The sequence below is a fragment of the Fopius arisanus genome, unplaced genomic scaffold (genome assembly GCF_000806365.1).
Source record: "Fopius arisanus strain USDA-PBARC FA_bdor unplaced genomic scaffold, ASM80636v1 scaffold00018, whole genome shotgun sequence".
Lineage (NCBI taxonomy): Eukaryota > Metazoa > Arthropoda > Insecta > Hymenoptera > Braconidae > Fopius > Fopius arisanus.
The window spans coordinates 975645-990401 of record NW_011887757.1 but is presented as its reverse complement, the minus strand read 5'-3'; the positions used below and the strand labels follow the sequence as shown (position 1 = coordinate 990401).

The window sequence follows — 14757 nt, the reverse complement described above, 5'->3', positions numbered from 1 at the left end:
TTATTGCTTTCATATTTGTGAATAGCAACGGGGAATCAACTGAATTTCTCCAGATTAAAATCCGCTAATTTTAAACTGCGTGTTGATCCACAAAAATTTTTGAAAGTGGGAAAAAAAAAATGGGCATGTGCTAATTTTTATATGATTCGTGTAGAAAATCAAAAGAGAGTGAACGAGGTATTGAAATAATTGTAGGAAAAGATAAGGAAATACAAATAATTGTTGAGCTACTTCGCTGACTGACAAGTAGTGAAGTATACTATAATTACTTGGGACTTTAAAGTCATTGAGTACTTGAAAATATTGAGTGCTTGAAAGGTAACGGAAATACTTAAATATGGATGCAATGAAGTATTGAGAATATTAAGTACTTGCCCCTAAAGTACAAATACTTGATACTTGGTATTGTACGTTAAGTATGTGGTACTTGATGCGTCAAGTACACTGATAATTTGAAACTTGACGCGAAAAGTTAAATGCTGTATCAATAAAGTACTTTGGATTTCAAGTACTTGCAGCTAAAGTACAAATACTTAATACTTGCAAATTTAAGTACTAATATAGTGCATCAAGTACCAAGTACTCATTTTTTTTATTAATTAAACGTATCAAGTACTCGGTTCTTTATACATTAAGTACGTTAAGTACTTGGTACTTTATGTCGCAAGTACACTAGGAACTTGAAACTTGATACAAAAATTTAAGTATTACGTTTCTAATGTACTTAGCACGTCTGGGGATAGTACTAAATCAAGTACTAGATTTATCAAGTACTTAATAGCCAAAGTTCAAGTACAAAAATACTTTGTACTTTGAATTTGTACTTTGTAATTTTGTACTTTTGTCATTTGTACTTTGAATTTTACTCAAGGCCAAAAATACTTTGTACTTTGAATTGTACTTTGAATTGTGCTCAAGTACAAAAAATACTTTGTACTTGAATGCTCAAGTACTAATATAAATTCCTGTTAATTTCACCTGAGACTTGAAAATATCCATGTTTATTTCTTTCTTGAAAAATGAATTCAGCATTAAAGTTGATAATGGACAGATGAAAATGTTGAACATCAAAGGGCAAAAAAGTATATTTCTTAGTAGAATAAGCAACAAACATTGATCGACTGTACATGGTACGGGTTCGAAAGGTTACGACAGATAAACAAGTGACTTATTCCGCGTGGTTGTGGTGCATCGGTGACGGAAACATGGTGATGCGCAAAAGGAGACTCTCCTGGATGAAATCAGGGGGAATAAAAGGACAAATAAAACACCAGGGTGAGTAAGATAGAGAGAGTGGAGAAGATGGAGGTAGGAATGTCTTACAGGGTTTATAGGAATAGTGCATGGGGGGATATTGCATGAGAGAGGTGCATGCATCCTCCGGACGAATCCACTACGTGCTTTATCGTGGCTCCACGTAGAGACCATTGTGGCCGCTGCATAATATTAACATTAGTGGTGATTAGTGGTCCACTGATGGCTCTTCCCAATACCTCTGTTTCACTTCTACACTCACAGATCTGACACTGCTTCGGTCTCTCTTACGTACCTGTATATGTAAACACAATCACGCAAGTATCCCATCCATTAACGAGATTCCCCTGTGAGAGAACATGCGGGAGAGACCGCGAGGCAACCACTCAAATTTCTTCCCCTTCCCTTTATTCTTCAATCTTTATTCCTTCGTTTTACACGGAAAATTCTCATTGTTATTCCAAATGTTTCCCAAAATTTACATATTTTTCACTGACAGAAAAAATTTTATTTATAAATAAATATCTTTATCCCGCTCCAAAATATCACAATTATTTATTATTATTATTATTTATATATTTTGCTCTGATAATGTACAATTTTACTTTATCAGACTAGCATTAATTGGACATATTATTTTTTCTGGCTAAACAATTAAAGCAATATCAGGTTGAGGGGGTGGGAAGGGGAAGGGTGGGGAGGAGGGGAAGTTAAAATTCCTTGGCACAGGGAGAAAAGAGTTATGGGAGCCCTATATAAATATCCACGACTAGTAAGAATGACTATAATTTAGGAAGCATTACTATGCAATAGTAATAATTTTTTTATGCCTGTACTAGCGTATATGGCGCGCTATGCGCGCCAAATCGTCCACGTATGGGGTGTTATCATTGGAGTATATATATTTATATTCACGGTTATTTCCAATATAATATATACATATATAGAATTTCAAAAAAAAGAAAGGAAAAAGTCTAAAAATTTATATAAAAAATAAAAATAATTAAAAATTTAATAATAAATAAATTTAATGATTTAATTTAATTTATTTTTATAAATTATATTCAATTTATATATTATATTATATAAATTTAGTATAATATAATATAAAAATAAAAATATTAAATATTATTATAGTAAAAAAAATGAATATATATATATAATTATATATATTATATATATATATGTATTATATATATATATGTATTATATATATCATATTATATAGTTATAATTTGATATGCATAGCGCCAAAAAAAGCTGACAAAAAACGTTACATGCTTTTTTTTAAAAGGGATCTGTAAAAAATTTCCATGAAGGTCAAGCTGAAAAATAATTCACCACATTCTGACGATAAAATCTCCTACATTATAGTAATCTCCACCCTCAACTTTCCCGATGATCGAAAATCTTGCAGTACACTTCACCTAAGAATACCAAAATCCTAAAGTCTTAATGAAGCCATTAATGCCTACGATTAAGAGCCCTTTAACCCCCAATTTTAACCGCACCCTAACAACGATAATTAATGACTGAATAATCCATACTTATTAACTGTAAAAATTTCAGTGGTTTCTCAGCGGGATGTTGGGGCTCTTGAATTTTCAGGAGATGCGTTTTTTGGGTGGTTGGAACATGCACGAAGAGCACTTGGAGAAGACGCGAGAATGCACCCGCTGGGAGAGTCGGCGCAATTTTCAAGCACGCAAACCGCCGGATATTGTGTCCTCCTCCTTTTTCTCTCTCCGTCCCCCCCATTTTTTTTCCCTCAATTTTTTTTTTCCCGTACAATCCCCCTCTCCTCTCCACCTCTATTTGTTATTTTCCCTTCTTGTTTCTTCAATTTTGCCCTTTTGTACGGCGCGTCGTGCCGCACGCGGTCTCTCGCGTTTTTTTGACGCACACGCACCCAAGAGGGATGGACAATTACCTCTACATACACTTATATGGGTATATAAGGTAACTTGTTACCCCGGCTTTACACATACATCTCCTCCCTTTGGAAAACAACACGACGTCGACTGGTTTATGCGCTCGGTCGGCCACTTGCCCCCGTGGCGGGCCCAACTAAATCACACCCCGCGGATTTTATATTAAAACAAATAATTAATTCAGATACCTGGCACACCGGGTGGTCCCACTCGTCCCACAACCCCCTCTTTCACTTTACATACTTATGCATTCCGACGAAACTCATGTCACCTCTTTTTTTTTTTTCATTTCGTATACCTAAATTACAAACGACGATTACTCTGGAGTACTGAGATTAACGCGATGTTAAAAAATGATGAAATACTCTTGGATTTTTCGTCAGAGCAACTGAATTTAGTGGAGATTGTTCGGTTTTCTTGGTTTGTGGATCTCTCCTATCAAAAATAGTATTCCACTGGAAATTATACAGCAATTGAAGTGAAGAGGGGGGAGGGGTGAAGAAAATGGAGATATCAGGAATACTTTTGTTATTTTGGGGCTTTAGGCTTGAGTGGAAGCTTTGTAATCCATCATCTTCACGATTTTTAATAAAATTATAATGAAGAAATTAGTGAAAAAATTATTAAAAATAGTGGGATCTAAACTAAAAATCTGAAATTTTGTGGAATAATGGGTATTACTTGGGGGCAGATCTATGAAAAATTTCAGGTCGATCCGCCGAGAATTTTTCGAGATACACAATTTCCCGAAAGATCATTTTTTTTATTGAAATTCTCAAAAACGAATTGTACCAAAAAAAATTGATATTCAATTTTTGCACAAAAAAAATGCTAAATAAAAATCGACAGTCATGTAAACACGCATTTTGTAATTTATTCAATAAATTGTTACCCAGCAATCGCCGCCGCTAATTAATGAATAAACTTAATTAAATATAAAATTAATTAATAAAATCCAAATAGATTGTGCGAGATTCATAATTCCAATTCTAAAGTTCTGCAAATCGTGCGTTCCGTCACCATCGAAAATGAAAATGAAGACTATTCGCAGTATACCATTTCCGCGCAATTACCCCAACAGCTAATTTCCCAGGATAATTATTCATTCATAATTTAGCCCATCGTGATGCATGACTTTAGCCAGAGAAAATATTTCATCCGTCACAAAACTTTAGACGTCAAATTTACCCGTTCCCTCACAAAAGACCATTGAGCCCCCCCAGACTCGACTAAAAGTAATTAATGCTGTGAAAACAAACGCGGGAGGTGAAGTTGAAGAAAAAGCTCTTCAAACTAATCAAACTTTGCTCTCGGCCAACTGCCAAATCCCTCACAAAGAAATATCCGTCACGCTGTGATTATCCGGACAGACATACAAATCGTCTGATAAGCCTCGTTTTCTTTTTATTTTTATCAACTCGACTCAGTGGTTTGTGCAAATCATCCTTCGGGGATATTGCATCAGGGGTACCGTTTAGCGCCAAACGTGTACCCAACGATGAATGCCTTAACGGTGCAGAGATAATCGAGAGTAGCGAAGGGTGAATTGCAGAAAAATCATCTACCCTCGTTAGCCGACGCATGGAGCGTGCCATATTTCACCCGACAAAATATTTCATTACAAAAATATTTGGGTAATAATTAAAGCATCGAGATAATCACGCTGGATTTTTTCACCCCGAGAGAAAAATCGAAAAGAAAAATCGAAAATCGACCGCGGAAATACGGAAAATTTACGTGAACACGATTCGTGAAATTTTTCCTGTTTACAGTTTTTTTTTTAATATCATGATAAATAATAATATTGAACATTCAGTAGAAAGTGAAAAATTATCATTAAAGGAGAAGTTTGAGGTGGGATTTTTAGGTCTGGTGATATTTTTGAATTATCAGAAGAACCATTCTCTCAGCTAAAATACCGCTGCACAATTTCATCTCAGACTTTCATTATTATTGATTATATTATTCATTTGTCCCCTGCCGATGATAGATATTTTTCATTCAGTGGGAGGTCAAACAGATCTAGGCCACAAATTATTTTTATTTATTATTAAAATCACAAAATCATATCTTCCATTATCCGACAGAATTATCATATTTTCAAGCGGAACAAATGTATTTTCGGCAGAGCTAATTTCTTCTCTCATGACCAACCGGTCTTGCCCCCTCGAGATTGTAATATCGGAGATGCTTGATCGATAGCCCCCGACCCTGACCCCGATTTCCCCATCAATAACGCTCTCGCATCTCCCTATTACATTCTCCCATCCGCGAAGCGGAAGCGGTCACTTTTCACGCGGCGAAATAATAAAAAAGGAAAATGGAAAGAGGACCAGAGCTCACGTCCGCATGCCCACACGCACACAATTCCCTGAGCGATAAAATGACGACTTTACCAGCGGACAATGATGCTCAATGTGGCGTGACGGGATGATGCAGGGCGACGCCCGCCTCCAACCCCACATCATTAACCACCGCCGTTGACACTGTCTCATAAACGCTGCCATCCGCGATCAAACACTAACGATTAAAAAAAAAAAAAGGCCGACAGAACGCAGCATCTCGCATAGACCGCAATGAAATCGAAAGGCAATAAAAATTGTTAATTGAAGAACTAAACAATAAATTGACCCTCAAACCTTCGAAGTAGTCATTACATTTCCGATAATTCATCAAAACTTACCAATTTTCTGCGAGAGTATTTCTAAAACAGATTTTTATATTAACTGAATTTGAATTTGGCGCCTAAACTGAGGAGCGCATAAACGCTGCCATCTGTGATCAAACACTAATGATTCAAAAAAAAAAAATACTGGCAAAACGCAGCATTTCGCATAGACCGCAATGAAATCGAAGGGCAATAAAAATTGTTAATTGAAGAACTAAACAATTAATTGTCCCCCAAACCTTCGAAATGTTCACTACAATTTCAATAATTGACCAAAACTTACCAATTTTCTGCAAAAGTACCTCTAAAACAGATTTTTATATTAACTGAATTTGAATTTGGCGCCTAAACTGAGGAGCGCGTCCCAACCATAACCTCAAGAGTAAAATCACTCGGAAAACAAGGGACGGGTTCTGGTGGACTGGAGACAATGAGAATGAACCCCAATGGAAAACAAAAAAAGTTCCCCACCCAAAGAGCCGCAAAAAGCCCCAGGAAAAATGATGTACAGGTCCGGAAGTACGTGCAGGCAGTTTAGCTGGAGCGCTGAATGGTAAACGGAAACCAGTATCGACGAGTATCGTTGACGTTGCGACGAGGGGGATGATTGTATAACGACTGTAGCTGGAAAGAAGAGGAGGAAGTCGAAAGGAGAGTTTTTTCCGGGCAATGAAATAATGGCCCATCGATGCCGCCGTTACTCCATGTTTGACGCGAGCCCTCGGCCCCCGGCCCATCCATATCGAGGAATTGCCTCCACAAACGACTGCACACTGAAAAAAAAAAAGTCAAACTGGTTACTCTATCGACAAATGATCAATCAACTGGGCCACCTACATGCGCAACTTCGTATAACGACTGAAAGGATTGACTGCGGAAGTGAGACAACATATCGAAGTGGTAGATGCACCGAGGGGATGGTGGGGGGTTGGTACCCCATACACAGGAACGCGAGATGGAAGGGAATGGTGAATTGCGGGTGAAAGGGGTGAGAGCGGAGATGAATGTATGGGGGAAGAAGGGCGAAAGGGGTTTGTGTTTGAGCGAGAAGGGGAGGCTTTTGCGGGTAGCCCGCAGAGTATCGACCCGGCGCGTGTGCAGGAAGGAGAAGTAAAGGTTGCCAGGGCCGGAGGAGAACTGTTCATAGCTCCCCGGGTGAGACACTCGTCTCTCATCCGGAACAATTGACTTTCAACAAATACAGATGATGTGGATGAGGCGAGGGAATCCACAGAGTCAGCTTGACCCAAGCCCTTGGACTAATATTTCATCAACGACAATCAGAGCTGCATCCAAACAAATACAGGTGTTTCAAGACCTCCGTAATTGGAGATTTCGACAGTCGGAATTTGGGACTGCTGTTGATGCGGATTGAAGACTTCAAAATTCAAATTAACATCATCAATTTTGAGTTCAAAAGCGAGTTATCATTCTGAGATGATCGTCCTTGGGGTGAATCCGTCCGCTCAATTGAAGACTCATCAATCAGAGAGTCATGGTTTGAGGTAAACACCAAGTCAAAAGATTTGAAAGATGTTTATTGATAGGTAACCTTAGAAGCTAGAACGTGCAGAAGATACAGGTGTCTCGGGGGTGTGGCCACGGAGACAGTGGCACACTCAATAATGGCGCTCCCTATCCAGGAGCCGCACAGTTGAGCTGATAACAATGGATCGCCTCCAGGCACTGGCGCACGGTAGAATTGTTCAGCTGCTACCAGACAGGCGCATCGCACAAACCCATTACAATGGTCCAACCCTCTCTGCCCATGCGTCGATGCGCAAAGCGAAGACCATTGTTTCAACTAAATGGGCGGGGACCAATTCCCCTTCAATGTGTATCCAGTATCATTGTCTTCTCGTGTCTCTCCATCGCTATTTTCTTTATCCTGTCCCAGAGCATTGGATACGGATGAATTGTCTTGATGAAGTCTGCTCTCTCGAGTCTATACAACTCGCATGTTTCCACGGCAATGACATTAGCCACTCGTCTCTCATCAGCCATGACTAATGCTATTTCACCGAAATGCGCTCCATCCTCGAGATGACATATCTCCCTGCCAGAATCTGTGTAAATAGCAACTGTACCAGTTGCTATGAAATACATGCAATCACCAATCTGTCCAGCTCTGACAATCACATCATTCGTCAGAAATATCTCAGACTTCAGCTGCGCAACGATTCGCGTCAGCAGCGAAACAGGCAAATTATTGAAGAAAGTCACGTTCTCCACCAACTTTCTGCACAAATACATACCTATTTCGAGTTTAACCTGCGACGAGAGGGTATTGAGGATCTCAGATTCACGGAAGAAGTGCTGCTGATATCGAAACTTGTAGTACGTAAGGAAGCGCTTCTGCACGTTCTTCTCGAGCTGCTTGTGATGCATGTACTGTTTCAACTGAGCAACTGTCGCTTGGTACTTGAGCTTCGAGCTGTTTCCACCCTTGAACATCAGCATCACCTGGCTGACGACGTAACACAGGGTGACAGTTCCCAGGATTTGGATTATCATAGCGATGTACTGGTCCTCATCAGCTAATGGCTCTTTCGACAAGAATCCTGATCTCGTCAGAATCGTCACTGCTCGCATCAAGGAAGATGTGTACTTCACCTGGTCATCCGTGTTCCAAAGCCCGTGGGTGAATATCCAGGAAGACGATGACTCGTCTGGGTGCTCAATCGCTGTCAACGATATACAAGCGACTGGGATGATCCAACTGATACATGCCAGCCAGTGGATGCTGATCAGGAACAGTGGAATGAAGGTGAAGATGCTGGAGAGACTTGGGGGCACGTCGTATGCCTCTGCCACTCTCTTCAGGTACGTTCTCGTTGAGAATATCCGGAAGATGTGGATTAGGCTGGATAACTCACGGGCGACTATCCACGAGTTCCACGTCGGGATGAAGAACAGGTCCGTTGGTAGCGAGCCTAGGAAATCTGGAATGAATGTCCCTGTTAGCACGTACTTTTTGGCGATCATCTTGGGCCGCATCTCCACTGTTCTTCGAGTCCAGGCGAAGTATCTGGATTATGCATGAAGTCATCAACTCGGATTATTTATTTATTGGGTTACTTACCCTGTGGAAAAATTGAGGAGAATGTCGATGCAGTCAATGGTGAGGGATAAATTTTTTATGAGCGTCCAGGATGGGGTCAGGGACCTAGACATATCGAACGACGCCTGGTGGGGAATGGAAAGGAGACTCCCGACGAGGTTCAGCAGCATTAGGAAGTCCCACCAGTACCTGAAACAATCAGTCATCCTTGTTCAATATTCATTGGCAGGTTTTTGTAGGACGGACACCGGAAGATACTGAAGGGGTGGATGATCGATTTGTTGTCGTGCGTGTGCCGTCGGCACTCGTAGATTATGGCACTCTGGTTTCTTAGGTAGCGGACAGCTCGCGGATTCCGGGGTGAAGCCATGAAGATCTTTCGCAAGGATTTTCCCACTCGCTGCAGGAATGTCCGGTTTGGAAGGAAGAATATCTCGTTTGCTTTTAGGTCGATCTGGCATTCGTGCTGGACTCGATGCATTTTGTTTTTTTGTTTGAGGAATATTTTAGGATTCAGTCTAGGGGCTCAGGACGCTGTCTGCCATCTTCGAGGAAATATTTGAGCGTCTTCTGTTGTTTGGAGGAAATATCTCACTTATCGACAAGCGAAGTTGGTGGTGGCAGAATCGACGGGGGGTTTAGAATATTTTTACCGACTAGAGGTATGTCCTTCACTGAGTGCTTATCAATGAATCATTGATTGATAAGGCAGCACGGTGATAACCAGCCTTCGAATTTCATGTAGAGTAAATAGACGGGAATTAAAAAATACTAAAAGGAACACCAAAATAAAAATTTAAGAAGAAAACTCACGTTTTCTTTTTCTTTTCTGAATTTTTATGTTGATGATCTAGAATTGTAGGAAACGTGAAGATTTTTCGTTTTTGAAAAGTGATTTTTCAATTATTTGACTCAAAATTTCTTAAATTTTTGGAAAAAAAATTGATACATTCTTTCGCGTAAAGACTAGAACATCAAAAAAAATGATTTTCTTATTCATTTGAAATTCAGTTTGAATTGAAATAATTATGTGTCTTGAAAAAGTGATTTTTCAATTTTTTGACTCAAAATTTCTCAAATTTCTGGAAAAAAAATTGATACAGTCTTTCGCGTAAAGACTAGAACATCAAATAAATGATTTTTCTATCCATTCAAAATTCAGTTTCAATTGAAATAATTATGTGTCTTGAAAAAGTGAATTTTCAATTTTTTGACTGAAAATTTGCAAAATTTCGTCAAAAAAAAAATAACAATCATTGGTATGAAAAACGAAACAACTATAAAACTTAAAAAAAACTGGTTTTCCTACTCTTCAAAAATAGAATTTGAATCGAATTAACAATCGATCTAGAATATCGACCAAGAAGTTATCGACCGAGACTATCGATCCTAGGTAAATCGATACCACATCGAGATATCGAGACGCATCAACTATAAATGCGATGTAGCGCACTGGCACAACTTCCAATATGGCGAATGTGAGGGACAGTGATACTTCGTTGTGGCTTCATAACAAGTTGGGAACGTCAAACGACAGCTGGACAGGAAGTTCGATCTGTTCGCAATTGAATGCTGAAGTCTTGAGAAACATAAAGGACTGTTTTCCAGATCTCCAAACGCAAGTCAAGCTCAAATTACTCCTTTCATTCTTTCACATACCGAGGCGCAATGTTGAGGAGGTAAGTCATCACATTCATCACATTACCCTCATTACCACACATCACCATCGCATAAATCAATTGACCAGTTGTGTATTTCGATAATTTCTGAATAATTTCCGGTCACTGCATCGTTACGAAGTCAATGCATACGTTTGTGTTTTTCCATTTAAATACTTTGAAAATATTTACCAGCGCCATCTGGGATAATGGCGGGATAAAGATCGAGTCCAACGTGACTTGATTATTAATTAATTTCAAGAGAAAAAATTAATATTAATGACGATTTCAGGTTTGGGGCTTCGGTGGGTAAGTGGGGGGTTAAATGGGCATTTTTTTTCCGTTTGTACTTTTGATGTTTGTCGAATATTGGGAGAATCGAATGGAATATGGAATTTTTGTAAGGACCTTTTTTATAGAGCAAAGAATAACTTACAATTCAAGTTCTACCGAAATTTTTCTATCTCCTATAGATTCTGAGATTTTTAATTAAAACTCAAAGTTCGCAAGTCGATCAAATCTTAAGTCGTGAATTTTTTCTGAATAAATGATGCGATTTGAATCAATATAGACTTAATTTGAACCCTAAAAAAATGTCTCCCGGACGAACAATCATTTATTTATTGTTTATGCATTTATTGATTTACTTCTCTAAAAAATCTCCCACGATGTTGAAAAAATCGATACGAAACAGATGAAACTTCACGTCTTCAACATCTCCTCAATAAATCATGTATTACCCAAATTTTCACCTGAAGCTGATGAAAAAAAAATGATATCGATATTGAAAAAATAATTAAAAAAAAAATTCAGTGGCGAGGAGAGCTGGAGGAGATCATCGAGGTGGCGTCCCTGGACAGCGAGCTGTGGGTATCGATGCTGGCCGAAGCGATGAAGACATTTCCCTCAACGGGATCCTTGAACACAGACATCTCAGACCTTGATGAGCACCGTCCAATTTTCGGTGAGCTCGTCAATGACTTGCGAAAGCTCCTGAAGAAGCAGCACGACCCGGCGATGCTGCCCCTGGAGTGTCACTACTTGAACAAAACAGCTCTGATATCAGTTGTCGGCCAACAGCCAGCCCCAACCAAACACTTCACCCTGAAGCGCAAGCCAAAGAGTGCAGCACTGCGAGCAGAATTACTCCAGAAGAGTGTGGACGCTGCTAACAACTTGAAGAAGAGCACAGCACCAACAGTACCAGTGAGAAGTAGAGGAATGCCAAGAAAAATGACAGATACAACTCCCCTGAAGGGAATACCGAGCCGAGTACCAACGAGTGGATTCAGATCACCAGCTATAACTCCATCGTCGATGTACACGAGAACTCCCATCAGCAGCCGAAGTCGAAAGGATGGAGGAATTAAATTACTGGAGATCACTGAGCAGCCGCTGGGCTATGCCCAGGCGAAGAAACGAAAGCGCATGCTGGAGCTCGAGGAGCAACAGAAAAAAGTCGCTGAGGCACAGGCTGCAGCTGCTGCTGCCTCCACCACCAGTCCAACATCTGCTGAGGCATCTACAACACCGGAATACGCCCAGGGTCTTGCTCCCATCAATCCACCTGCCACTCCAGCCACTGCCAGCACTATCACGGGAACATCCACCACTCAGACGTACACGACTACTAGTACACCTGCTGCTGTTCCCAGCACTCCTAGTACTCCTCAGACCCGTAAGATTGGCTATAAAAATATTTTTGCTGTTGTCAAAAAAGCTTCCAACAATGGAATTAATTCTGATTTAATTAAAACGCCGTATTTTAATTTTCAGCAACGACCCCAAGCACTCCAACAACTCCCAGCACTCCAGTGCCGACTCCCACCATCACCACCGTGGAGACAACACCAGTGGGTGTCCAGACAGTTCGACCAGCCCAAACAGTCACCCAAATTCGAATCCAAACGAATCCACCACCTGCAAATGCTGCTAACACCCGAAAGGGCCTGTCCCTCACGAGAGAACAAATGCTCGAGGCCCAGGAGATGTTCAGAACAGCGAACAAAGTCACTCGACCCGAGAAGGCCCTAATCCTTGGATTCATGGCTGGCTCCAGGGAAAATCCATGCCCCAAGCTTGGAAATATCGTAACTGTCATGCTCTCGGAAAATGTCGAGGATGTCGTCCAACCGGATGGAACAACTGTTTCAATGCTAGTTGAGACACACTTCCAGATGAACTACACCAATGGTGAATGGAAGAGAATAAAAAAGAACAGGAGAGTCGTGACTGAAGAGTCTGTAGCTGCCAGTACACCCACAGCCCCTGCCACAGCCACAGCATCCAATTAAATTTTTTATTCAAATTTTGCTTATTCGAGGTGGCAATCGATCGGTCGTTTTTTTTTTTCTACGCACATCGTGTTCTCTATTTCGTTAATCAAATCATTATACGTTTTCTCCACGTATCGCACGTTGTATTCATTAAAAATTTTTGACGTTCTGATGAAAAAGAAAATTATGAAAATTGCAAGTAGTGGCAATTAGACGAGATTAATTGATTAAAGGGAATCTCAGTCTGAGATAAATCTATTGACGAGACAGATATCTCAAATATATGTTATCATATAACGACGAATCATGTGATGAATGGATTGCATTGTTTAACTTATATTTTTTCCTCGAGGCATCACGATTACTGGATTAACAAATATGAGGAATTTAAGAAGTCTTGTAAAGTTGTTATTCAAATAAAGTATAATTATATTGATAATCCAATGTTATTGATGAGGAGAGGCAGTAAAATGAGGGAGAAATTTATTTTTTCCGCTGAATTGGGGGTTCTGAAGGATTTATCATTGGGATCACGTGTTCCGCATTGTCTGTGACCTAGGGTGCTCTTCCGTTTTGGCTGGACCCATCCAGGAATTGACAGACTTGGCTCTTTTAATTTTCCAGTTGACATCAGTCTACTGAAATCCTGCTCTATTCTCCCGGCTATTGGACCTCGAAAATGCAGGAGAAACTGAATGCACGCACCTGAATGCAGGATTTTTGTTTTTCTATTGTCGATCGACAGCATCCACTCGGGGATTCCCATCACTTGTCTCACGTCTTCTAGGAATTGAGCTCTGGAATATAAAATTAAAACAATTTCAAAGATTTAATTATTCGAGGTATAATTACCATTTTTATCATTATATTTTCATAATTTTTTATCACATTTTAATTAATTAATTTTGTTTGGATTTTAATAACTTTAAATCGAATTTTATAATCAATCATTTTGTATTCACGAGGTAATTAGAATGGAAATATCCACGTAAATAATTAGTAGATTCATAATTTGATAAAGTTTTCTGATGGAAAAAAGGATTGATTATTTTTAAAAGTGATTTATGATGCAATCTGGTTTATTACGTTTCCATTATTTATAATTATTTATAGAAACCTACACGACGAATCTGGGCGGTCTCCTGATGTTAGCATACTTGACAATATCGAAATCAGGTTCGATATTGGCGCAGGCAAACGGTTGAGACCCGAAATTCTGATCCTTAATGACAATCGACTTTCCGAGAGCAGAGATGTCTCCCTCGAGAGGAAAATTGGCATCACTAAAGACTTTTCTCCCCAGTCCTATATCAATGGGTCCCAACCTGGCTGACAAATCCCCAACGTGACACCTGAGGGGCTGATCAGGTCCACATTCTTGTCTGTAGAGGTCTTCCTAAAAAAATAGGCGCAGTGGTTAAGGTCGTTGCCTCACAACGGATAGGTTCCAGGTTCGATTCCTGATCGGGTAGAATGGTGAGATCTAACCAGCTTTAAAAAGTCCTGATTAATTGCCACCTAGTCTCATCCAACTCGAAGCGATGTAAAATAAGCATAAAATAAAATATAAAATAGTTGATAAAAATTAGTCTGATAGATTTACGTTCAGAGGATCCGCCAGTTGTGTGAAGTAAGGATTCCATATGTATCCCCCAGCGACACATCTCGTGGCTTTAGTCTTTACTGTTGCATCAACACCCACTGGATTGACGTAAATTGCCCAGTGGTGGTTTCTCGTCTGAAATAACCGAGATATTAGCGTTCCTGGTACCTGTCATTGAGTGTTAAGACACAAATAGTGCAACTAGACAACTCACCACATTCCTGTCCCGCTCACCAGGATGCCTCAATTTAACTTCAATTATCGTTTCACTCTGACTTCCGTCATTGTATATCAATTGTGTCTGTT

At 39.8% G+C, this 14757-nt stretch overlaps 3 protein-coding genes across 3 annotated transcripts in view; 1 reads left to right on the top strand and 2 right to left on the bottom strand.

Moving 5' to 3' along the window:
• Window positions 1-7683: 7683 nt before the first annotated feature.
• On the bottom strand, window positions 7684-9284 carry LOC105264049 (potassium/sodium hyperpolarization-activated cyclic nucleotide-gated channel 1-like). Its single transcript, XM_011300623.1, has 3 exons — window positions 9163-9284; window positions 8936-9103; window positions 7684-8881 (listed from the first exon to the last, which is right to left on the bottom strand). The coding sequence occupies exons 1-3, from the start codon at window positions 9282-9284 to the stop codon at window positions 7684-7686; spliced, it is 1488 nt and encodes a 495-aa protein (XP_011298925.1).
• A 1099-nt stretch (window positions 9285-10383) lies between these two features.
• LOC105264016 (Negative elongation factor A) lies at window positions 10384-13201 on the top strand. Its single transcript, XM_011300574.1, has 3 exons — window positions 10384-10593; window positions 11386-12250; window positions 12349-13201. The coding sequence occupies exons 1-3, from the start codon at window positions 10384-10386 to the stop codon at window positions 12864-12866; spliced, it is 1593 nt and encodes a 530-aa protein (XP_011298876.1). The 3' UTR covers window positions 12867-13201.
• Window positions 13202-13253: 52 nt separating this feature from the next.
• The window catches only part of Rsod (Related to Sod), an 8545-nt gene continuing 7041 nt past the window's right edge, over window positions 13254-14757 (bottom strand). Inside the window, exons 9-12 of the mRNA XM_011300570.1 lie at window positions 14666-14752; window positions 14452-14586; window positions 13970-14244; window positions 13254-13645 (exon numbers count right to left, since the gene is read on the bottom strand). Of these exons, the coding sequence (XP_011298872.1) occupies window positions 13276-13645; window positions 13970-14244; window positions 14452-14586; window positions 14666-14752 (867 nt within the window). The 3' untranslated portion in view covers window positions 13254-13275. The remainder of the gene's footprint in view (window positions 13646-13969; window positions 14245-14451; window positions 14587-14665; window positions 14753-14757) is intronic.